At 44.6% G+C, this 23,360-nt stretch overlaps 1 protein-coding gene across 2 annotated transcripts in view; it reads left to right on the top strand.

The window, feature by feature from the left end:
- Positions 1-7,493: 7,493 nt before the first annotated feature.
- UBE2V2 (ubiquitin conjugating enzyme E2 V2) overlaps positions 7,494-23,360 on the top strand; it is a 71,549-nt gene continuing 55,682 nt past the window's right edge. Inside the window, exon 1 of one of the 2 annotated variants that reach the window (XM_080647095.1) lies at positions 7,494-7,572. In XM_080647095.1, coding sequence (XP_080503221.1) covers positions 7,506-7,572 — 67 coding nt within the window. In that variant the 5' untranslated portion in view covers positions 7,494-7,505. Of the gene's footprint in view, positions 7,659-23,360 lie in introns of both variants that reach the window. The other variant, XM_080647097.1, reaches the window with a different exon arrangement.

Here is a 23,360-nt window from a genome sequence, read left to right as displayed (position 1 = left end):
GAAGTCAGCTGACAGTCGTATGGGTGCTCCCTTGTAGGTAATTAACTGTTTTTCTCTTGCTGCTTTTAATATTCTCTCTTTGTCTTTTGCTCTTGGCATTTTAATTATGATGTGTCTTGGTGTGGTCCTCTTTGGATTCCTTTTGTTTGGGGTTCTGTGGGCTTCCTGGACTTGTAAGTCTATTTCTTTCACCAGGTGGGGGAAGTTTTCGGTCATTATTTCTTCAAATAGGTTTTCAGTATCTTGCTCTCTCTCTTCTTCTGGCACCCCCATAATTCTGATGTTGGTACGCTTGAAGTTGTCCCAGAGTCTTCTTACATTATCTTCAACTTTTTGGATTTTTTTTTTTGCTTTTTGCTTTTTCGGTTGAGTGTTTTTTGCTTCTTTGTATTTCAATTCTTTGACTTGATTCTTGTGTTCCTCTATTCTGTTTCTGGGTCTCTGTATAATATTTTTTATTTCAGTCAGTGTATGTTTAATTTCTAGTTGGTCCTTTTTCATATCTTCGAGGGTCTCGTTATATTTATCGGCCTTTTCTAGGATATTCTTAAAAAGTCTTATAACGGTGGTTTTGAATTCTATATCCAGTCATTTGTTTTCCTCCATTTCTTTCATTTGTGATCTGATTCTTTGACCCCGCATTTTCACTAATTCCCTGAGTTGGTAAGGTAGATATTTGTGCTAGGTTTCCAATATGGCCCAGTGGGTCTGCTTCCCCAGTTAACCTGAGGTGGACACTCTTGGTGCACCCCTTTGTGGACTGTGTGTACAGCCTTGTTGTAATTAAGTCTTTATTGTTGTTGGTATCACTGGGAAGAATTGACCTCCGGGTCAGCTGGCTGTAAGGATCAGCTGTGTCTATGCTGGGAGAAGCCCGGTGCTGGAGACAGCCCTATAGGATTAGACTTGCCAAATTGCAATAGCCTCTGTGCTCAGCTTGGATGGGGTGGAGCCTCAGTCTTGGCTTCCTGTCAGCCCCGCCGCTGCGCGCACGTGCGCGCTTTCAGTCCTCCGCCTTCCCCAGCTCGAGTCTCCGCCTGAGAGTCCAGACTCCCCCCACAAGAGCGTGGGTCCCCAGGGGCTCGCCTGGAACTGGGGTTCACTGCAGTCAGAACTGGGGCTCAGTGCAGTCAGAATCCTCTGACTCCCCTCCACTAGGGAAAGCCTGTGGCAACCTCCGCAGCCCTTGTGCGCACCGGCGCAGGCGCGCTTTCAGTCCTCTGTTTTCCCCGGCTCCCGAGTCTCCGCCTGAGAGTCCAGACTCCCCCCACAAGAGCGTGGGTCCCCAGGGGTTCGCCCGGAACTGGGGTTCAGTGCAGTCAGAACTAGGGTTCAGTGCGGTCGGAGGCTTCCTTCCCCCTTCCGCCAGAGGAAGTCAGCCAGGCTCTCAGCCGCCCTTCCTCTCTGCGCGCACAAAGCCCCTTTGCCGTACCTCCAATTCTCTGTGAGCTTTTCTCCTTCCTTCTAGTTGTAGAATTTTCACACAGCCAGCTTTCCTGTGGTTCTGGATGGTGTCCGTTCTGTCTTTTAGTTGTAGTTTTGAAATTGTTGTGCGAGGCAGCAGTTTAGGTGTTTACCTATGCCGCCATCTTGGTTTCTCCCTATTTATTTATTTTATTTATTTATTTTTTAAATATATTTTATTGATTTCTTACAGAGAGGAAGGGAGAGAGAGAGAGTCAGAAACATCGATGAGAGAGAAACATTGATCAGCTGCCTCCTGCACACCTCCTACTGGGGATGTACCCGCAACCAAGGTACATGCCCTTGACCGGAATCGAACCCGGGACCCTTCAGTCCGCAGGCCGACGCTCTATCCACTGAGCCAAACCGGCTAGGGCTGAACATGCCTTTTGATGGGAGGAACAGGAAGGGGTGGGGCCCAGGGCACTCGGCAAGCGCTGATTGGTGGTTGAATGTCTCGGGATGTCCCGGCGGCAGACGCCGGTTATGTCATACGTCATATGCCACCCACCAGTTGGGGGAAGGGACGATCTATCACCAGCAATTGTCACTTTGGCTCACATAAACTCATAAAAACTTTCTACAGGTTTGGATGTTTCTTACATCTACAATGACAACATTTCTACTGTGTTGCTAGAGTGAAAACTAACATCAACATAAGGAACATTTAAACCTATAGAGAACTTTTGTGAGTTTATTTCAGCTAAACTGTTGACAATTGCCTGGAATCAAAATCTCAACAGAGTGAGATAATGCTCCAGAGAATGTCAGTTTTGCACCTTATTTTATACATTACCATCAAAAGAGAAGACTTAAGTGGGTTACTTGAAATCCTTTGGTGATATATTGGGGAGGTGGAAGAAAGCAAATCGGGGAAACTTCTGGGTTTGGATGAAAAGTAACATGATAGATACATACATCTTTTACCCATCTTTTTAGTGGGTAGTTAAAGTCAACAATTAACATGATAACAACAGGAGGGGATTTATGGTTTTCCGCCCTGGTGCATTGGTTGTGCCCTGAGAGGTCTGGAGAAAGGGGAATTACCCTGACATTCCTGAGGAATGTCATAATAAATGCAAAAGGCAATAGACAAACTTAGTTAAGGTAAAGATTGACTTTTGTCAGGGAAGATTGACTATCTGCCGGGAATTGCTTTTCGTTAAAAGTTACAATTTCTGCCCTAGCTGGTTTGGCTCAATGGATAGAGCGTTGGCCTGCAGACTGAAGGGTCCCAGGTTCGATTCCAGCCAAGGGCACATGCCTGGGTTGCAGGCTCGGTCCCCAGTAGGGGGCATGCGGGAGGCAGCCGATCAATGATTCTCTCTCATTGATGTTTCTATCTCTCTCTCACTCTCCCTTCCTCTCTAAAATCAATAAAATATATTTTTAAAAAAAGTTACAATTTCAGACCATCCTTTGTGGTTACTTTAGGTATCTGTGTTTGCGTGTCTGCCACACAGGCCTTCCTTAAGCTTGTCAGGTTAGCATGTGGCCACTTCTTGTCCACACCACGGAAGTAAAATGTTTACTTTTTGAATACATAATTCTTCCTAATTACTTAGACTTTTTGTTTTATACTCTTTGAAACGACTTTTTAGACCTACATGTATGTCCCAATTATGCCCCAATTAATTGATTATCTGTCTAGACCAGGGGTGGGCAAACTTTTTGACTCCAGGGCCACAATGGGTTCTTAAACTGGACCAGAGGGCCGGAACAAAAGCATGGATGGAGTGTTTGTGTGAACTAATATAAATTCAAAGTAAAGGAGCGGAGGGGAGAGCAAGAGAACCCTTTGCTTTTTCCATTCCGCGGGCCGGATAGAACAGCCGAACGGGCCGGATTCGGCCCGCAGGCCGTAGTTTGCCCACGGCTGGTCTAGACTTAGTGGGACAAATGCAGATGACCAGGAGTCAGCAATAATGGCCTATCCCCTGGTACTTCAATGTCTACCAGGGGTCCTCAAACTATGGCCCGCGGGCCACATGCGGCCCGCCGAGGACATTTATCCGGCCCGCCGGGTGCCGCTGCCTGTCCTGCTTAGCAGCCGACTTGTCCCGGGCCCGCAGTGTGCATAGGAATTTGTTCATAGTTTTTTTTTTAAACTATAGTCCGGCCCTCCAACGGTCTGAGGGACAGTGAACTGGCCCCCTGTTTAAAAAGTTTGAGGACCGCTGGACAGCTGAGCCGAACCAGAACACATGACACACAAGACAGAATTAGTATGCAATCACACAGGGTTTATTTACCTATTCCTAGTGGGTCCCAGGCTCCAGCAAAGGCCACCCGGCGATGCACACTGGACAGACGACGAAAACAGAGACAGGCAGGCGGCCGCAGTTGGTTCAGGCTCACACAGCAGAGCAATCAGGGGCTTGTCTCTCAGAGCGACGTGGAGTCCTCCTCTTATTGGGCAGAAGACCTCAACTGAAGACGGTCTCAGGGTTATATAGACCGTGGTAAACAACTTGTGTCCTTATCAGTGTGGGCCAGATGGTGTGCCTTATGCTGGGAGTAGGGAGTTTACACTGTAAGGGCTCAGAGCTTTTACATCAAGATAGTGGGGTGTTCGCCAAAACCGGTTTGGCTCAGTGGATAGAGCGTCAGCCTGCGGACTGAAGGGTCCCAGGTTCGATTCCGGTCAAGGGCATGTAACTTGGTTGCGGGCACATCCCCAGTGGGAGGTGTGCAGGAGGCAGCTGGTCGATGTTTCTCTCTCATCGATGTTTCTGACTATCTATCACTCTTCCTTCCTCTCTGTAAAATATCAATAAAATATATTAAAAAAAAAAGATAGTGGGGTGTTCATTAATTTTGGAAGCTACAGAGTATTGGGGGTTTCCATACAGCAAACATTTTTATTTTAAATATGTTTTATTGATATTTTACAGAGAGGAAGGGAGAGGGACAGAGAGTTAGAAACATCAATGAGAGAGAAACATCCATCAGCTGCCTCCTGCACACCTCCCACTGGGGATGTGCCTGCAACCAAGGCACACGCCCCTGACCGGAATCGAACCCGGGACCCTTCAGTCCGCAGGCCGACGCTCCATCCACTGAGCCAAACCGGCCTCGGCCATACAGCAAACATTTCATACAATAATTATTTCATACATTAGAGGGGTTACATTATTATAACAATGTAGATTTTAATCATTTCACTATTATGTATATATCTAAAGTAAAATATGAATAAGTCAGTTTAATTCTTAGAGCTCCTTGAAATTTTTGTTCAATCCTTTTTTTTTTAAAAAATATATTTTATTGATTTTTTTTACAGAGAGGAAGGAAGAGGGATAGAGAGTTAGAAACATCGATGAGAGAGAAACATCGATCAGCTGCCTCTTGCACGCCCCCTACTGGGGATATGCCCGCAACCAAGGTACATGCCCTTGACCGGAATCGAACCCGGGACCTTTCAGTCCACAGGCCGACGCTCTATCCACTGAGCCAAACCGGTTTTGGCTGTTCAATCCTTTTGAATCATTTTTTTTAAATATATTTTTTTATTGATTTTTTACAGAGAGGAAGGGAGAGGGATAGAGAGTTAGAAACATCGATGAGAGAGAAACATCGACCAGCTGCCTCCTGCACACTCCCCACTGGGGATGTGTCCGCAACCAAGGTACATGCCCTTGACCGGAATCGAACCTGGGACCCTTCAGTCCGCAGGCCGACGCTCTATCCACTGAGCCAAACCGGCTAGGGCTGAATCATTTTTTAACACAGAATGGTCAATGCCCATATTTTGTCATGACTTTTATTTTAATAATGTACTTTTGGATGAAAAGGGGTCACATACTAACCTCGACGAGCCCAGAGAAGGCCTGCATGGTGACCTTACAAATTCAGAGACCTACAGTAACCACATAGGTTTGTGGCAGCAGTTAGACATGGCAGAGCAAGGACGAAGGGCCAGGTACAGAAGGTCACCAGGATGGAAAGCCCCAGGTGCCTAGCTGTTAGGTCACTAAGGAGGAAGGAGGCCAGAGTGGTCATCTGCACACCAGGTGGCAAAGCCTGAATGGCTCCAGCACCCAGTGAGGAGAGTAAGCGGCTTTTAAAAGACTTTTGGCGGGATTTTTCTGGGCGGAGACTTCTTTATGCATACCCGGAGGGGAGAGAATGGAATGTGGTCACTGCAAGTGGAAAGTGGTCTTCAGCAAAGGGAATGTCCATAGTGAAATGACCTGAAAAGCCAGTACCCCAGGAAGGGTATCAATTCAATTGCTCCATCAAACCTAACACTAGCAACAATCAATGGTAGGGGGGACATCACCCCCAGGGTGACTTTTCTTCTCTTAGCATATCACTGGTAGTTAGATTTGGACCCCCTCCCATTTCTTCCTTAGAGATAACATCTATACCTCAGTTGTATTTCAGCTCCAGGCCCAGAAAAGCAGCAAAACCAGAGCAGTGATCTCATAGTTGCCCTCAGGACCGGCTGCATTGAATAATGACCCCCTGCCCTGGCATTAACTAATTCATCAGTGGAGACCACAACCCTGAAAGGACACACCTGGGGGGACCTCCCCAAAATCTCCATCTTCCTTAAGATGGAGGACTCAGTGAGATCTTCCTCCCAGGAGCACCCCTCCCCCCTCCCTTTCCCTTCTCCGTCCTTGCTCCAGGCATGTTACCATTAGCTTCCTCACTCTCAAGCTCCTAGGGCCCTTCCTTTGCCTCCATAACTCCTTCTTCTACCAATTACTTTTTCCAGCTCTGTGATTTATCAAATAAATGTTCTCTTACAGTCTGCTTCTTGGCTCTGAATTCTTTCCTAGCCAGAATACCAAGGTTGCTGAACCCAAGTTTGGTCTGACCCCAAACGGGTACCATTCCCACCGCCTACAACAGGTTGGTCTGAAATTAAGGCTTTCTAGCTATGGTGGGCAGTCACGTCTTAGGCTAGAATCTTCCCTGACAAAAGTCAATATTTACCTTTACTGAGCCTGTCTAATGTTTTGTATTTTTTGGAAATATATTTTTATTGATTTCAGAGAGAAAGGGAGAGGCAGAGAGCTAGAAACATCAATGATGAGAATCATTGAGTGGCTGCCTCCTGCACGCCCCCTAGTGGGGATGGAGCCGGCAACCAGGCATGTGCCCTTGACGGGAATTGAAGCTGGGATCCTTCAGTCTGCAGGCTGGCGCTCTTTCCACTGAGCCAAACGAGCTAGGGCTGAAAAGATTCTCTTTTTTTTCTTTTTAAAATACATATTTTATTGATTTTTCACAGAGAAGAAGGGAGAGGGATAAAGAGTTAGAAACATCAATCAGCTGCCTCCTGCACATCCTCTAACTGGGGAAGTGCCCCTAGCCAAGGAACATGCCCCTTAACGGAATCGAACCCAGGACCCCCCCAGTCCGCAGGCCCACGCTCTATCCACTGAGCCAAACCGGTCAGGGCTGAAAAGTTTCTTAATAGGACACTTTATACATACATAAATTTTTTTAAATATATATTTTATTGATTTTTTACAGAGAGGAAGGAAGAGGGATAGATAGTCAGAAACATCGATGAGAGAGAAACATCGATCAGCTGCCTCTTGCACACCTCCTACTGGGGATGTGCCCGCAACCAAGGTACATGCCCTTGACCGGAATCGAACCTGGGACTTTTCAGTCCGCAGGCCGACGCTCTACCCACTGAGCCAAACCGGTTTTGGCTACATGCATAAAATTTTAAATCCACTGAGGGTTTGAAAAGCAGCGTGTGTTCTTTCTTACTGCACTTCTCTAGGCTCGCTCTCCTGGCATGTGCAGCTGCACGTGTCATTTAAAGATCTTTTCTCGGTCTTTTGCTCTACATTATGGTGATTGACTCAACTGTGATTTCCAGTCCTCCCAACAAACTTTTCCTTTCACGTCTCACTTTGAATTAATGAGAGTCTCGGAAAGCTGCCCAGACAGCAGCGAAGCCCCAAGTCCCTTCCCCCACGTCGCCGAAGCACCCGCCGCAGGGGGCGGAGTCCACGGTGACGCGCGAGAAGAGAAGCTGCGCGGCGGGCTAGTCTGCGCGTTCCCGAAAGTGACGCATGACGTCGCCGTGCGTGCGTACAGACGGCTGCGTCGGGGTGCAGAAGAAGATGGCCGTCTCCACAGGTCGGTTCTCGGGCCGGGCTGTATGCTTTCGCACTTCGAACCCGGGTCTGCCACTCCGTCTGCTGCTGGCAGCTGGGCGCGACCATGTGGGTGAAGCCGGAGTGCGCCTTCTCGGACGCCGGGCTCCTTGCGGAGCGAAGCCCGCACCGGGGGAGGTCCGGGCGGGACCAGCGCCAAGGGCCCGGGGCGGCCGTCGGGGGCGACGGGTTGTGCTCGTGCGGCGGCCGCACGCTCGCGGGTTGGGGCTGGGTGACGCCGGCGCGGGCTCACTCTTAGGGTCCGCGGGCGCCTGTCGGGGTGTGGAGCGCCAGGCGATGTGGGCGGGAGGAGAGGAGGCTCTGGGTGGGCCGGTGGCCACCTCGGGCGTGCGAGGCGGTGTCCGGTGGCGGAGCATCCCGGCTGGAGGGGGGGTCCCATTCTCCTGGACTCTCCTGGACATATGGAGAGGAGGAGAGGATTAATGAGAAGAGGACTGTTACTTTTTTGTAATAACAGAAAGATGACCATTCTTACCTCACTGAATCCGAGTTCTCTTTTTTCATTAAGTGGAAAACTGCAGTGCAAACTACATAAACGCTCAGAACGAGATGCAAGCTAATGGAAGAGAAAGTGGTTTCTTAGATAAGCTGCTCAGCTCCTGCCTTATTGAATACAGTGTTTGGTTTCCTATGAGCACAGCCTTTGAAATTAAGTTTTAACTATAAGGTTTTACAAATTTGACCATTTAAAAAAGTGTTAAATTAAAAAATGTTGAGTTTTATTAGTTAAGAATGTTAACTGGATATGATCTTTTGAAATCAGATTATAGGACAGTGTTGATTTACTATTTCATGCCTTCATTGCATAATAAAACGAATTTTCAAATTATGTGCTGAAATGGAAGGCTTCAGTGTATTGTGATTGGTGCTTTTAAGGTAATACTTCAAGATACAAGCTACATACATTTTAACGAAAAATTGTCTTAATTCTCACCTTTATTATGTACAGGTGTCAGATGATAAGATTTTAACGATTTTAGGGTTGGGGAAATATTTCAGTATATTTTGGGTCAGAGCTAACTAATAAAGCAAGGGTTATTTAAAAAGTGACGTTTTAGTGTTACAACTCTAATGTATTTGATATTTGAACTTGAGTGTGCTTGTGAATGGAGCCGTATCTTTTTTAGAGTTGTACTAAGTACCAATAGATTCTTGAAAACTTAGTAATAAAATGGTGCATTTTAATTTGATTGTTTTCATTTTATGGATTGTACCGTTTACTTAAACATGATTTTTGTCTAACGTAATTCATATGAGAGAGAGAGAAAATATTTTGAAAAGACCAAATATTAGATGATACTAATAGCAGATACTTTTTGTTAATCGTGGTTGGTAATTTTTGGAAGTCAAACATAAATTGGGGGCCCCTGAAACTGGCCGGGCACAGCATCTCTTTGACAGGCACGCCTGGGAGACCGATGAGAGCTAAGCCTTAGGCTGACTTTCCGTAGCCACGGGGTGACTTCCTGGTCACCAAAGCAATACTGCATGTTAACCTTTATCTTTTCTGTAACTTGTACCAAATCATCCACTTATGTCTTTTCTTTTGTACCATTCTTTCAAATAAAGTAATTTGGTATCCCCATCCCCAAGTATATATGTAAATTCTAAAGTTGCTGATGATTAGCGTGTTATACATAGGAAGCCTGCATTTTACAGTGTATATTTAGTCTAATTGTGGCAGTTTCATTCTGCTTTTTAGATTTATGAAACTTGAAACTTAGAATAATAAAAAAGAAGGTATTTTTGGTAGTTGAGTTTTGTTTTGTTTTTTAACTGAAATTAGTTTTGAAAGTGTTACTAAAAACTTGGCCTGGTCAAGTTTTTAATATTATTCCATTTATCCATTTTCCGTGCTTTGTATCACTTAAAAGTATTATTGTATTGGTAGAGAGATGAGTGCAGAGAAAGCTTTGGACTATGTTTTGAAACTATTTTTAAGTTTTAAGCTATATTTTTTGTTTGCTTTTTGGTAGCAAGGGTAGTAAATAGTATCTCTATATTTGTGAAATAAAAGTGATATAGCGTGGCCCTGACCGGTTTGGCTCAGTGGATAGAGCGTCGGCCTGCGGACGCAAGGGTCCCAGGTTCGAGTCTGGTCGGGGGCATGTACTTTGGTTGCGGGCATATCCCCAGTGGGGGATGTGCAGGAGGCAGCTGATTGATGCTTCTCTCTCATTGATGTTTCTAACTCTCTCTCTCCCTTACTCTCTGTAAAAAGTCAATAAAATGTTTAAAAAAAAAGTGATATAGCGTGAAATTTAAAATTAGATGATTTTGATGGATGAATATACCTTTTTTATTTAAGTCAAAATAGTCTTTTAATGATTGATTTTAGAGAGAAAAAGAGAGAGAGAAGAGGAGAGAAAGAGAGAGAGAGAGAAACATCTATTTGTTGTTACACTTACTTACGCATTCATTGGTTGTTTCTATGTATATGCCCTAACCGGGAATGGAACCCACAACCTTGATGTATCCGGACAACACTCTAACCAACTGAGCTACCCAGCCATGGCCTAAGTAAAAATAATCTTGATAAAAATAGTTGTTTAATAATAGGCCCAAAAGAAAAAAGCACTTGAGAAATATCGTTTCATTTTTATTAAAGCACTAGAGGCCCAGTGCATGAATTCGTGCACTGGTGGGGTCCAGCCGGCCCACCCTAATCTGGACAGATTGGGGCTGGGCCTGCCCCGGGAGGGGCCATGGGTGGTTGGTGGGCCGGCCCCGCCCCTTGGTCAAACACCCAGTAGAGGGAGCAATTTGCATATAAGTCTTTTATTATATAGGATTATGTATATTTTAACCCCCCCCCCCCATGATATGTTTTACTGATTTTAGAGAGAGGGGGAAGAAAAGAGAGTGTGTGAGCGAGAGGGGGAGAGAGAGAGCGAGCTTGTGAAATGTTCATGTGAGAAACACTGATCTATTACCTTTGGTATGCACCCGACTGGGGATTGAAGCCACAACCTAGGTATATGCCCTGACCAGAACCGAACCCGTACTCTTTTTGGTTTGCCAGAGGATGCTCCAGTCAACTGAGCCACCTGCTAGGGCAAGCATTATATTTTAATGTGCATTATCTAACTCATCTATTTTACCCTTCTCATAGTTGAAGAAACATTTTGGGAAGAAATTCTAATTGGACTGAGACCTTTAAGCTGAAACATGCTTTCCATACCAGTTGGTTTTCTTATTTTGCAGATGAGAAAACAGAGGCTTAATGAAATACAACGTTTTACATAGTTGGTTACTAATAATGCAAGATTAAAATCCAGGTTTTGTTTTATCCTCAGTCTAGTGTTCTTTCTGTTATGAGGAACTATTGAATATTCCTCAAATCATGAATCTTACTTCCCTTTAGACTAGAGAGTGGCCTTCACACTTTCCTTCCCTAGAAGATTCCACAGGACATACATAGTATAAGGAACACTACTCTAGGGCAGTGGTCGGCAAACCGAGGCTGGCGAGCCACATGCGGCTCTTTGCCCCCCCCTTGAGTGTGGCTCTTCCACAAAATACCACATGCGGGCGCGCACGTACAGTGCGATTGAAACTTCGTGGCCATGCGCAGAAGTTGGTTTTCGGCTCTCAAAAGAAATTTCAATCGTTGTACGTTGATATTTGGCTGTGTTGACTAATGAGTTTGCCGACCACTGCTCTAGGGAATAGAATGTAGTGCCTGTGATTCAAAAATTTCATTATATCTCAGTACTAAATTAGTGTTAGGTTAAAAAGGTATATGCAGTACTTTTTTTAAAATAGATTTTTATTGATTTCAGAGAGGAAGTGGGGGGGGAGATAGAAACATCAATGGTGAGAGAGAATCATTGATTGGCTGCCTCCTGCATGTTCCCTACTGTGGATCAAGCCTGCAACCCAGGTGTGTGCCCTTCACCGGAATCGAACCCGGTACCCTTCAGTCCACAGGCCGACGCTCTATCCACTGAGCCAAACCAGCTAGGGCTGTGCAATACTTTTTTTTTTTTTTTAACTTTATTCTACAAGTTTTAGATTTACAGAAAAGTGAATGTAGTACAGAATTCCCTTATACTTCATAATTGGTCTTATATTATCTTACGTTAGTGTGGTACATTTGTCACAATTAATGAACCATAGTGACATATTATTAACCAAAACCTATACTATATTCAGATTTCCTCAGTTTTTACCTAATGTCCATGTTCTGTTCCAGTATCTCATCCAGGATACATTGAAGTACGAAATGTTTTAAAATTATTACTAGTCTTAAAATGTGATTCTGAATGCAGATGATTTTAAATGTCTAAGTAATGAGACGCTCAGAAAAAATGGAATATTTTTTCTTTGGTAGTAGGTTTGTGTAAGCCAAATGGGTGGAAAATAAAACTTAATTACCCTCTTCAGAAGTCGGCATTATGTATACTGGAACAGGAACTGTGCTTTAGTTCCCCTGCCTCCCCTGGTAGATTACTGTGCCATGCTAGGCATACCACTAAATCTCTGAAGCCGTGCTTTCTCCAGCCCTTTCAGGCAAAGGTTGAACAACATGATTATGTTTTTCCCATCTTCAAGATGAAGACACTTGGCCCTAGCCCAGCGGTGGGCAAACTTTTTGACTCGAGGGCCACAATGGGTTCTTAAACTGGACCGGAGGGCCGTAACAAAAGCATGATTGGAGTGTTTGTGTGAACTAATATAAATTCAAAGTAAAGGAGCGGAGGGGAGAGCAGGAGAACCCTCCGCTCTTTCGGCTCCGCGGGCCGGATCCAGCCCGCGGGCCGTAGTTTGCCCACGGCTGCCCTAGCCGGTTTGGCTCAGTGGATAGAGCGTCGGCCTGCGGACTGAAGGGTCCCAGGTTCGATTCCGGTCAAGGGCATGTACCTTGGTTGCGGGCACATCCCCAGTGGGAGGTGTGCAGGAGGCAGCTGATCAATGTTTCTCTCTCATCGATGTTTCTAGCTCTCTATCCCTCTCCCTTCCGCTCTGTAAAATATCAATAAAATATATTTTAAAAAAAAAAAGATGAAGACACTTGGATATATGGGCAGAACTTGGGAGTAGTAATAGATGAGATTTACATGTGTAAATCATAACAGAACCTGAGAACTAAATAATAGAAGATCTGAACTATAGCAGGTCAGTGTATTTCCTGCTTGAGACTTTAATAACTTGCCTGTTGGATTTTTCTAGGTTAGGAATCTGGAAGCTCTTGATAAATGTTTGCTGTTGATAATGTGATTAAACTAGGGGCCCAGTGCACAAATTTGAGCACCTTGAAAGGAACTGTGGGCCGTGAAGCTGTGGTGGGCACAGGGACGGGTCTCGGCCCATTCTTCCTGCCCCCGACCTGGTTCCCTGTCTGCTGGCAGCCCCACTCCCACTGCCGCCGCTTGCATGTGCTGATGGTGCTGGCCCCGTTGCACCTGCTGATGGCACGGAGCGGTTGGGGCTGCCACCAGCAGTAGGTGTGAATGGGGCTGGCGCTGTCTGTGGGTGCGAGCGGCGGCTGCTGCCCCAAGTGCCCCACAGGAGCAGGGGGAGGTGGAGAAGCCCTGAGGGGTGATTGGGGCTGGCAGCTGCCGCTCACACCCGCTGACGGCACCGAGCGATTGGGCAGGTGCTGGCAGCGGGTGTGAGCGGTGGCTCCGGTGCCGGCAGCAGGTGTGAGCAGCAGCTCCAGCGCCAGCAGCATGTGCGAGCGGGGGCCTGTCACTGGCAGCAGGTGTGAGAGGTGGCTGCCAACCCCAATTGCCCCTTAGGAGTAGGGGGGGAGGTGGAGAAGCCCTCAGGGGCGATCAGGGCCGACAGCTGCTGCTCACTCCTGCTGACGGCGGGAGCGATCGGGGCTGGCGCTGGGCGCTGGCAGCGGGTACGAGCAGCAGCTCTAGCACCAGCAGTGGGTGCAAGCGGGGCCAGTGCCGGCAGCAGGTTTGAGTGCCAGGTGGGACTGCGGTGCGCAGGAGCAAAGAAGTTTCAATAACCACCAGAGGCTTGCCCCGATGACAGCACCGGTGCCCCGCCTTGGTCTGGCGCCCCCGCTCACCTGCTCCACCATCCTGCCACGGCTGATGCCTGCCACCATGTTCTGCCCTCTGCCGCCTGCTGCTTACGCCTGCCATGTTCTGCGCACACCTCCTGGTGGGCAGCGCATGTCACAGTGACCCGTTCAGTTGTTTTGCTGTTCCGTCTATTTGCATATTAGCCTTTTACTATAGTACTAGAGGCCTGGTGCACAGCATTTGTGCACTCAGCCCGGCCTTTGCCCTTTCACAGTTTAGGAGCCTGCAGGGAGCGGGCTTAAGTCGTCTGTTGGACATCCTTAGTGCTGCTGCGGAGGCAAGAGAGGCTCCTGCGACCGCTGTTGCACTTGTCAGCCGTCAGCCTGGCTTCTAGCTGAGCAGCACTCCCCCTGTGGGAGCACACTGACCACCAGGGGACAGCTCCTGCGTTGAGCGTCTGCCCCCTGGTAGTCAGTGCATGTCATAGCGACTGGTTGTTCCGCTGTTGATTTGCATATTACCCTTTCATAGGATAGGATAGGATAATACAACCTTACTATACAGACAGTCTCCCTTTGCACAGTAGTACAGGGTGCTAAAAATGACCATTCAAACTGAACTTCAAATCAAGTTTTATTAAGTGAGAAAAATTATGATTATTCTGTGACATTTGGATAAACTCCAAGTCCATTTCATACTGTACTAGAAGTTGAATAAAATAGTAAACATACTTGTTTAGTACACTAAACATTAAGAGTGTTTTATTTCTTTATAAACTTCTCAATAGCAGTTTGAACAATGCTTGCCTTTTTCTCCTGATTGTATAACTTATGATGCAGCACAAACATCTTTTCTATGCTTTGATGAATTCTCATATTCCTAAGTTTGGATCAGTTTCCAATATTTTATCCTTTGAGCTTTCAGTGTAAGGAAATCTCTCTCAGAGTTTATTCTGAAGTTGTTTTACTTCCTCTGGGACATTGTCATTCTTTCTTCAGAGTCACTTTTCTCATTTACATAAATAATAAATAAACTCAACTTTACAAAGTTCTGGCTGCTCCTCTAGAGTCTCCAACATTCATGTGGTGGGGTATTTCTTCTATAACTATTTATATTTGATTCAGATTGCACTTCAATGTTAATAGTTTTTGTTTCTTTGCTGCACTTTCATCTTTGTGGGCTAATTTTATTTTTCGACTATAGTTATAGAATGTCACATGGATTTACTTACCACTGTTAGACAAGGAGGCAACACTGCTACATGGTTTGCTGAACTGAGTGACAAATGTGCAGTGACCCATCACCAACAGACTTTGAAAGATGTGAAGTGATTGGCCACTGATAGGATGCTCAACTCTTATTTACATAGAGATTTGTGGACTGAAGAACTAACTAGCAGTCTGACTTTTTGATTATAGCTATTCCAATGGTGTGACATAGTATTTCATTGTGGCTTTGATTTGCATTACCCTGATGACTAATGATTTTGAACGTCTTTTCATGGGCTTTCTCTACACTGAGTGGCCAGATTATTATGATCTCTGAATGCATAATAATCTGGCCACTCAGTGTATATCCTATATAATAAAAGGCTAATATGCAAATTGTCCCCTGGCCAGGCTGGCCGGACCCCACCCATGCACGAATTCATGCACCGGGCCTCTAATACATACACACACACATGGCCAATCAGTGTATATCTTATATGGAGACATGTCTATTCAGATCCTTAGCTCATTTTTTAATTAGGTTGTTTGTCTTTTTATTGTTGAGTTGTAGGAGTTTTTCATATATTTCAGATGCAAGTCCCTTATCATATATGGTTTGTACGTATTTTCCACATTCTGTACGTTTTTCCTTTTCTCGGTGTCATTTGAAATGCAAAAGTTTTAAATTTTGATAAACTCCAAGTCCATTTCATTTCTACTTTATTAGAATGCAAAGTCTTGATTCTGGTATGTAGTTAGTTGGTTTTTTGTTTTAAAAACATCATGTTGACATTATGTAAGTTCTAATTAATGATCTGGTTATGGTTATTTTACATGATTTCCATGTGACAGGGGTAGAAGTCTAAGTTCGATTTCCATGTGACAGGGGTAGAAGTCTAAGTTCCACCTGGTGTGAGGTTTAACCTTACATTAAGAAAAAAGTTGTATAGCCAGACACCAGGCATACTCCAAGAAGATTATTCTTTGTAAGTACTATAATTATGCCATATATTTTTTAATCTAGTGAAATGTACAAGCAATGCATAACTTGGTGTACTATTTTATTTGTTATTCATGCTAGTGTCATCTACCCAAATGATCAGTTTTGGTTTGTGTAAGGTTCGAGGCGCAGGAAACGGGAGTTGGAGACCAAGGCATGTTAAAAGAGGAAGTTTATTCCGCACTAAGGAGCGAGATTCATTACGAAGGAGGGTAGAAAAACCAGGATTAGAGGAGGAGGAGGAGGAGGAGGACCCAGCCGGGCTGTCTCGCAGACTGGGGAGAGCAGCAACACGTGCAGAGGTGAACACGCCTTTTGAGGGGAGGAACAGGAAGGGGTGGGGCCCAGGGAGGAACTGGAACGGGAAGGGGTGGGACCCAGGGCACTCAGCATGCGCATATTGGTGGTTCAATGTCTCGGGAATGTCCCGTTAAGTCATACTCCGCCCACCAGTTGGGGGAAGGGAGGATCTATCAGTTTGCTCAACAGTAGTGATGTAAGTAGTTACTTCCTAAGAGGAAATACATAAATTATTGAAAAGTGTTTAATTTTCTGAAAACGTTTATTTTATAAGCAGTGATTTGGAGGGAAAATACTGACTTTGTTTAATATGGCTTTCTAACTTTGGAAGCTTACTGCAACTTCCAAGATTTAGAGGAGAACAGTTCCACTTATTTAAGTGGACTCTGTCAGAAGACCTCACATCTTGTCGAATGTATGCCACTCCTAATTTTACTTAGAAATTCATACTAGAGAGGAACCGGAATATATTGTAGCTTACCTAATTTTTGTCCATTCCCTAGTTTGTTTGAAGGGAATTGTCCCTTCCTAGTTCTGAAATAAACATTGTTAGCTGCTTTTCTGGAGAATGTTCAATAACTTCTGTATTCTGCCTCGATCAATGAAGTATAAGTGTATGTGAGCAAAATCTTCTGCAGCAATTTATTGTATTGTACTGGAATATATCTGCTTACATTGTTATATTCACTCCACTGGAATGTAATACCTTGGGGAAAGAATTTCTTTATGTTTGAAATCAGCAAAACCTGCTACAGGACTTTCAACATAAATGTTGAAAGTTGAAAGTAGCATCTGCCATAAATTCACCAAATGTTTATTGAGTGCCTCTTGTATTGTCATCACTTTATTATAATACTGTTTCTATGTAACTGACTTGATAATGAGAAAATAAATAGCTCAAGTAAAACCTAGCTTTCCCCCTTTGTATAATGTTTTACTTACAAACTTTGTTTTTAGTTTCCTTTTCTGAAGTGAAACAGTACTAAAAATACTTTATGTTCAGATATATTCATTGACTAAACACTAGCTGAATTAGTATACAGCATATAGACTTCTGAATGAATTATTCATATAGTTGTAGACATTTTTGGGAGTAGTGGGGGGGCAGAGTAGTTTTGGTTGTAACTTAAAAGAGTACCAATAGCATGATTCATAGTATCCTAAACTTAATGCATCCCCCATACTACAGAATTGAGATACTTTACAAATCCTCTAGTCCAGAGGTTTTTCCACTTATGTTTGAAGTGTAATACAGATGCTTCAGATGTACAGTTTTTTTTTTTTAAATATATTTTATTGATTTTTTACAGAGAGGAAGGAAGAGTGATAGATAGTCAGAAACATCGATGAGAGAGAAACATCGATCAGCTGCCTCTTGCACACCTCCTCGGGATGTGCCCACAACCAAGTCACATGCCCTTGACCGGAATCGAACCTGGGACCCTTCAGTCCGCAGGCCGACGCTCTATCCACTGAGCCAAACCGGTTTTGGCTGTACAGTTTTTTTTTATTATTGTTGTTGATTTTAGAGAGAGAGGAAGGGAGGGGGAGAGAGAGAAACAATTAGTTTTTCCACTTATTTATGCATTCATTGGTTGGTTCTTTTTTTAAATTTTTAATTTTTATTTATTTTTTTAAATACATTTTATTGATTTTTTTACAGAGAGGAAGGGAGAGGGATAGAGAGTTAGAAACATCAATGAGAGAGAAACATCAATTCAGCTGCCTCCTGCACACTCCCTACTGGGGATGTGCCCCCAACCAAGGTACATGCGCTTGAACTGAATTGAACCTGGGACCCTTCAGTCCTCAGGCCAGTGCTCTATCCACTGAGCCAATCCGGTTAGGGCTTATTTTTATTTTTAAAAATATATTTTTATTGATTTCAGAGAGGAAGGAAGAAGGAGAGAGAGATAGAAACATCTATGATGAGAGAGAATCATGGATCAGCTGCCTCCTGCAAGTCCGCCACTGGGATCGATCCCACAACCGAGGCATGTGCCCTTGACCAGAATTGAACCTGGGACCTTTCAGTTCGCAGGCTGATGCTCTATCCAGTGAGCCAAACCAGCTAGGGCTTTTTTTTTTTTTTTTTAATTTCATTGTTTGATTCTTGTGTGAACCCACAACTTTGGCAAATTGGAATAACACTCTAACCAACTAAGCTACCCAGCCAGGGCCCAGATGTACAGCGTTTGATTTGAATTTTGTTTCTTCAGATATGTTTTTATATACCATGTTTCATCAATTCTAAGACAATTTAATACCTGAAATGGGATTTGTTATATAGTTTAATTTGTAGTATTTAAAAAAATGTATTTTTATTGATTTCAGAGAGGAAGGACAGAGAGAGAGAGATGGAAACATCAGTGATGAGAGGGAATCATTGATCGGAGGCCTCCTGTACGCCCCCCACTGAGCCTGCAACTCGGGCATGTGCCCTGACCAGGAACTGAACTGTGACCTCCTGGTTCATAGGTCAATGCTCAACTACTGAGCCACGCTGGTGGGGCAGTAGTATTCTTTAATTTCTTAAAATAATGGTCTATCATTTAGTTGATGTCATCTTAGATTTGATTAAAGACTATTTAGAAATGTGTTAAAATATTCACTGAGGTGAGTATATAATAGACATAATGTGTTTTCCCTCCTAAATAATTCACTATACTTACTGAAAACCAGGACATTCTCTTACATTACAATAATGTAATTATTTCACATTAATTTCAAAATCAGGAAATTAACATTGATGCAGACTTTTATCTATAGGCCCTATTCAAATTCCTCCAATTTTCTCATTGATGTTCTTTAAAGCAAAATACTAATAAATTTCTTTTTCTAATACATGATCCAAGTTTGCATTTGATTGTCTTGTCTTTCTAGTCTCCTTTAATCTGGATTCCTGCTGACTTTTAAATGCCTTTATTAAATAATAGAGGCCCGAAGCACAAAATTCGTGCATGAGTAGGCCTTCCTTCTCCTGGCTGCCGGCACCGGCTTCCCTCTGGCTGCCAGGACCTGGGACTTCCCTCTGGCCGCCAGCAACCTGGACTCCGGCTTCCCTCCGGCCACCGGCACCTGGGCTTCCCTCCCAGAGGGAGGCCCCACCCACCCGCTGCAGCCTGCTGGTCAGTAGCCTGGGCCTCCCTCTACGGGACGATTGTGGAGCCCCCTGATTGATCACCCCGCTGGCCAGTGGCCTGGGCTTCCCTCTGCAGGGCGATCATGGGGAGATGGCTGGGCCCCCGACCAATCACATTGCACCCGCCTTGGCTGGCCTGGTACCAGTGGGTGTCGTAATGTAGTCCTGGATGGTTGTTCCGTTGTTTGGCCGTTGGATCGATTTGTATATTACACTTTTATTATATAGGACTAGAGGCCCAGTGCATGAAATTTGTGCCCTCGGTGGGGGGGTTTCTCAGCCTGGCCTGCGCACTCTCAGTCCGGGAGCCCTTGGGGGATGTCAGACTTAGGCCCTCGGGGGAGCGGGTCTAAGCCGGCAGTCGGACATCCTTAGCGCTGTCGCCATTGCGTTCACCAGCCGTGAGCCTGGCTTCTGGCTGAGCGGCACTCCCCCTCTGGGAGTGCACTGATGACCAGGGGGCAGCTCCTGCGTTCAGTGTCTGCCCCCTGGTGGTCAGGGTGCATCAGAGCGACCAGTTGTTCAGCCGTTTGGTTGATTAGCATATTAGCCTTTTATTATATACGATTCTGTTTTCATATATGCATTCATATGTTTTGGGTGTTTTTTTTTTTTATTAGTCTGTTGATTCCTGCACTGATTTCACATTATCTTTTTTTAATATATATATTTTTATTGATTTCAGAGAGGGAGAGAGAGAAAGAAACATCATTGATGAGAGAATCATTGATCAGCTGCCTACTGCACGCCCACAATGGGGATTGAGCCCGCAACCTGGGCATATGCCCTGCCCAGGAATTGAACCGTGACCTTCTGATTCAGAGGTCAAGGCTCAACCACTGAGCTATGCTGGTCGAACTGATTTCACATTATCTTAATTAATTTGGCTGGTGATGAAATATCTAGGGAGTGTATCCCCTGTATTTTCTTTTTCTTTAACATTTTCTCCAAACTCTTGCCCCTTAGAAGACGTCTTCCATGAGAATATTAGTCAAGTTCCAGGATTTGCTATTGGAATTTCAGTTTAAGTGAGAAGAATCTGTACATTAATTGTGGAGAACTTAACATCTTTGCAGTGTTTGTCTGGTAGCTAGATTGATCTCTTCATTTTCTTTTTGATGTTCTCCCTGACATCTTACATATTTTCACCCACTCTTTAACTAGGTGGTTTCTGTTCTCTGTGGTGCTTCTGGAGAATTTCTTCTTCAAGGATTCCTTATTGTCCCTTCTCTTGAAGTGAGTTCTCCTTTCTAGGCGCTCCCGTAATACTTATCACATTCTATTGTGCAGTCTCTTTAGTTGTCCTCTCTTAGATTGTAAACTTCTTGAAGATAACCAAAGGTTCTAGTACTCTTGGTAGTAAATGCCTAGTATAGTAATTGCATCTAATAGTAGTCAAATGTTTATGGAGCAAAGGAATGAATGAAAGTAAAAGTGAATGGATGATAAAATACAGGTCTCCTTATACTTTGCTGCTTAATATGTGTTCCTTTACATGGTGGTATTTATGTAATTTTCTTAGGAAAATAATCAGGAATTTGAGACTATAGGAATATTCAAATAAAACAAAAATATTTGAGTATTGAATTTCTGAAAAATTAGAAAAATATTACCTATAGAGAGCTCTTATATTACTAGGGGCCCAGTGCACAAATTCGTGCACCTTGAAAGGAACTGTGGGCCACGAGGCTGCGGTGGGCATAGGGGTAGGTCTCGGCCCATCCTCTGCACCCCCGCCTGGTTCCTCCCGCCGTGGCCCCCAGTTCCCTGTCTGCCAGAGTGATTGGGGCCAGCGCCAGCAGCGGGTACGAGTGGCAGCTGCTGTCCCGATTGCCCCTTAGGAGCAGGGGTAGGTGGAAAAGCCATATCACGGGCGATCAGGGCTGACAGCTGCCACTCGCACCCACTGATGGCGCTGAGTAATCGGGACTGGCGCCAGGAGCCAGCAGAGGGTGTGAGCAGAGGCTCCGGAGCCAGCTGCAGGTGCAAGCAGGGCCAGCACTGGTAGCAGGTGCGAGCACAGGGCGGGACCGTGGCACACGGGAGCAAAGAATTTTCCGTAACCACCAGAGGCTCGCCCCAATGATAGCGACTGGCACCCCGCCTTGGTCTGGCGCTCCTGCTCCACCATCCCACCACGGCTGACACCCGCCATGTTCCACGCTCTGCTGCCTGCTGCTGATTCCCACCATGCTCCACGCGTGCCCCCTGGTGGTCAGCACACATCATAGCCAGTGGTTGTTTGGTTGTTCCGTCGTTCAGTCTATTTGCATATTAGCCTTTAATTATATTGAATATTAACATGAATTTAAGTACTGCAAAAGCAGCAAGTAAGTCCCTATTTCTGGGACTTAAATTTTAAAACTTTTTTTTCTTTTTTTTTTTTTTAAATATATTTTATTAATTTTCCACAGAGAGGAAGGGAGAGGGACAGAGAGCTAGAAACATCGACGAGAGAGAAGCATCAATCAGCTGCCTCCTGCACGCCCCCTACTGGGGATGTGCCCGCAACCAAGGTACATGTCCTTAACCGGAATCGAACCTGGGACCCTTGAGTCCGCAGGCCAACGCTCTGTCCACTGAGCCAAAACGGTTAGGGCTAAAACTTTCTTTATAGTGTTTTTGTTTATATAGCAAATTTCAACAGTGAATATTTCTTGGGAAATATATACTGTATTTCAAGTTGTACATATTTGTATTCTCCCTAACCCCTCTTTTCCCCTATAAATAAGCTATAAGGTGAGATATAGTATACAGTTCAGAAAGAGTGTTATATACCATGTTTGGAAATTTGGTTTTTGTTTTGACTCGGCTACCTACTAGTTTGCTATGATCTTGATTGAGTTACTTTATGTCTTTGGTCTTTGTAAAATGTGGATATATCTGTTCATCATACCTCAAAAGATTTTTCTTCTATTCAGATGGATGGCTATAGGAGAAAGTACTTTGAAAAAATATAAAATGACTAGAGGCCCAGTGCACGGAATTTGTGCACGGGGGCGGGGGTGGGCGTTCCCCTCAGCCCAGCCTGCACCTTCTCCAATCTGGGACCCCTCAGGGGATGTCCGACTGCCAGTTTAGGCCCAATCCCAGGAATCGGGCCTAAATCGGCAGTCGGACATCTCTCTCACAATCCGGGATAGCTGGCTCCTAATTGTTTGCCTGCCTGCCTGCCTGATTGCCCCCAACAGCCCCTCCCTGCCAGCCTGGTCTCCCCTTACTGCCCCCCTCCTCCACCGACCTGGTTGCCCCTCACTGCCCTGACCAATTTGCATATTACCCTTTTATCAGTATAGATACTTATGTTATTTCCCTGGATAGGAATATTTTGCTTTGAACACAACTAGTATGTGATATATGAAAAGGTTCTTTTTAAGAGTATTCAGAACAGGATTTATTTTGTCACAGTTGTTCCTACAGTTGGTCAGAATGTATTCTTCATCCACATCAGATTTGCAGGGATTGGAGACGATTTAGCACAGTGGTTTTCAACCTTTCTAATGCCATTCCTCATGTTGTGGTGACCCCCAACCATAAAATTATTTTCATTGCTACTTCATAACTGTAATTTTGCTACTGTTATGAATCATAATGTAAATATCTGTGTTTTCCGATGGTTTTAGGTGACCCTGCTGGCGGTTCTCATCCTGTGGGAATAATTGGAAGACATCGTTAAAGGGCCAGGACAGGAGCTAGTAGGGAAGTAAAGTGGTTTCATGTGGAGGCAGTGGAGAATAATGACTAACAGATTGGGCTTTGAAACTGAAATGTAAATCTTGACTCCCTACTCATTCTCCCTTATTAGATTGAACTTTATGAAATTACTATTTCTCTTAGTTAAAAAGATGTCAATATCAGAGTTTCATTCCTAAGATTTAAACTGGTAATTTAAGCCTTAATTTTCTTACTTTGTGAAATGGTGATGTTAATAAGTTACAAGGGCCCTAGCTGGTTTGGGCATGCGGCTCTTTGGCCCCTTGAGTGTGGCTCTTCCACATAATACCACGGCCTGGGCGAGTCTATTTTGAAGAAGTGGCGTTAGAAGAAGTTTAAGTTTAAAAAATTTGGCTCTCAAAAGAAATTTCAATTGTTGTACTGTTGATATTTGGCTCTGTTGAC

This window comes from Plecotus auritus (genome assembly GCF_963455305.1).
Source record: "Plecotus auritus genome assembly, chromosome: 11".
Taxonomy (NCBI): Eukaryota; Metazoa; Chordata; class Mammalia; order Chiroptera; family Vespertilionidae; genus Plecotus; species Plecotus auritus.
The sequence above is the reverse complement of the archived record's forward strand: the minus strand, read 5'-3'. Positions and strand labels throughout refer to the sequence as shown.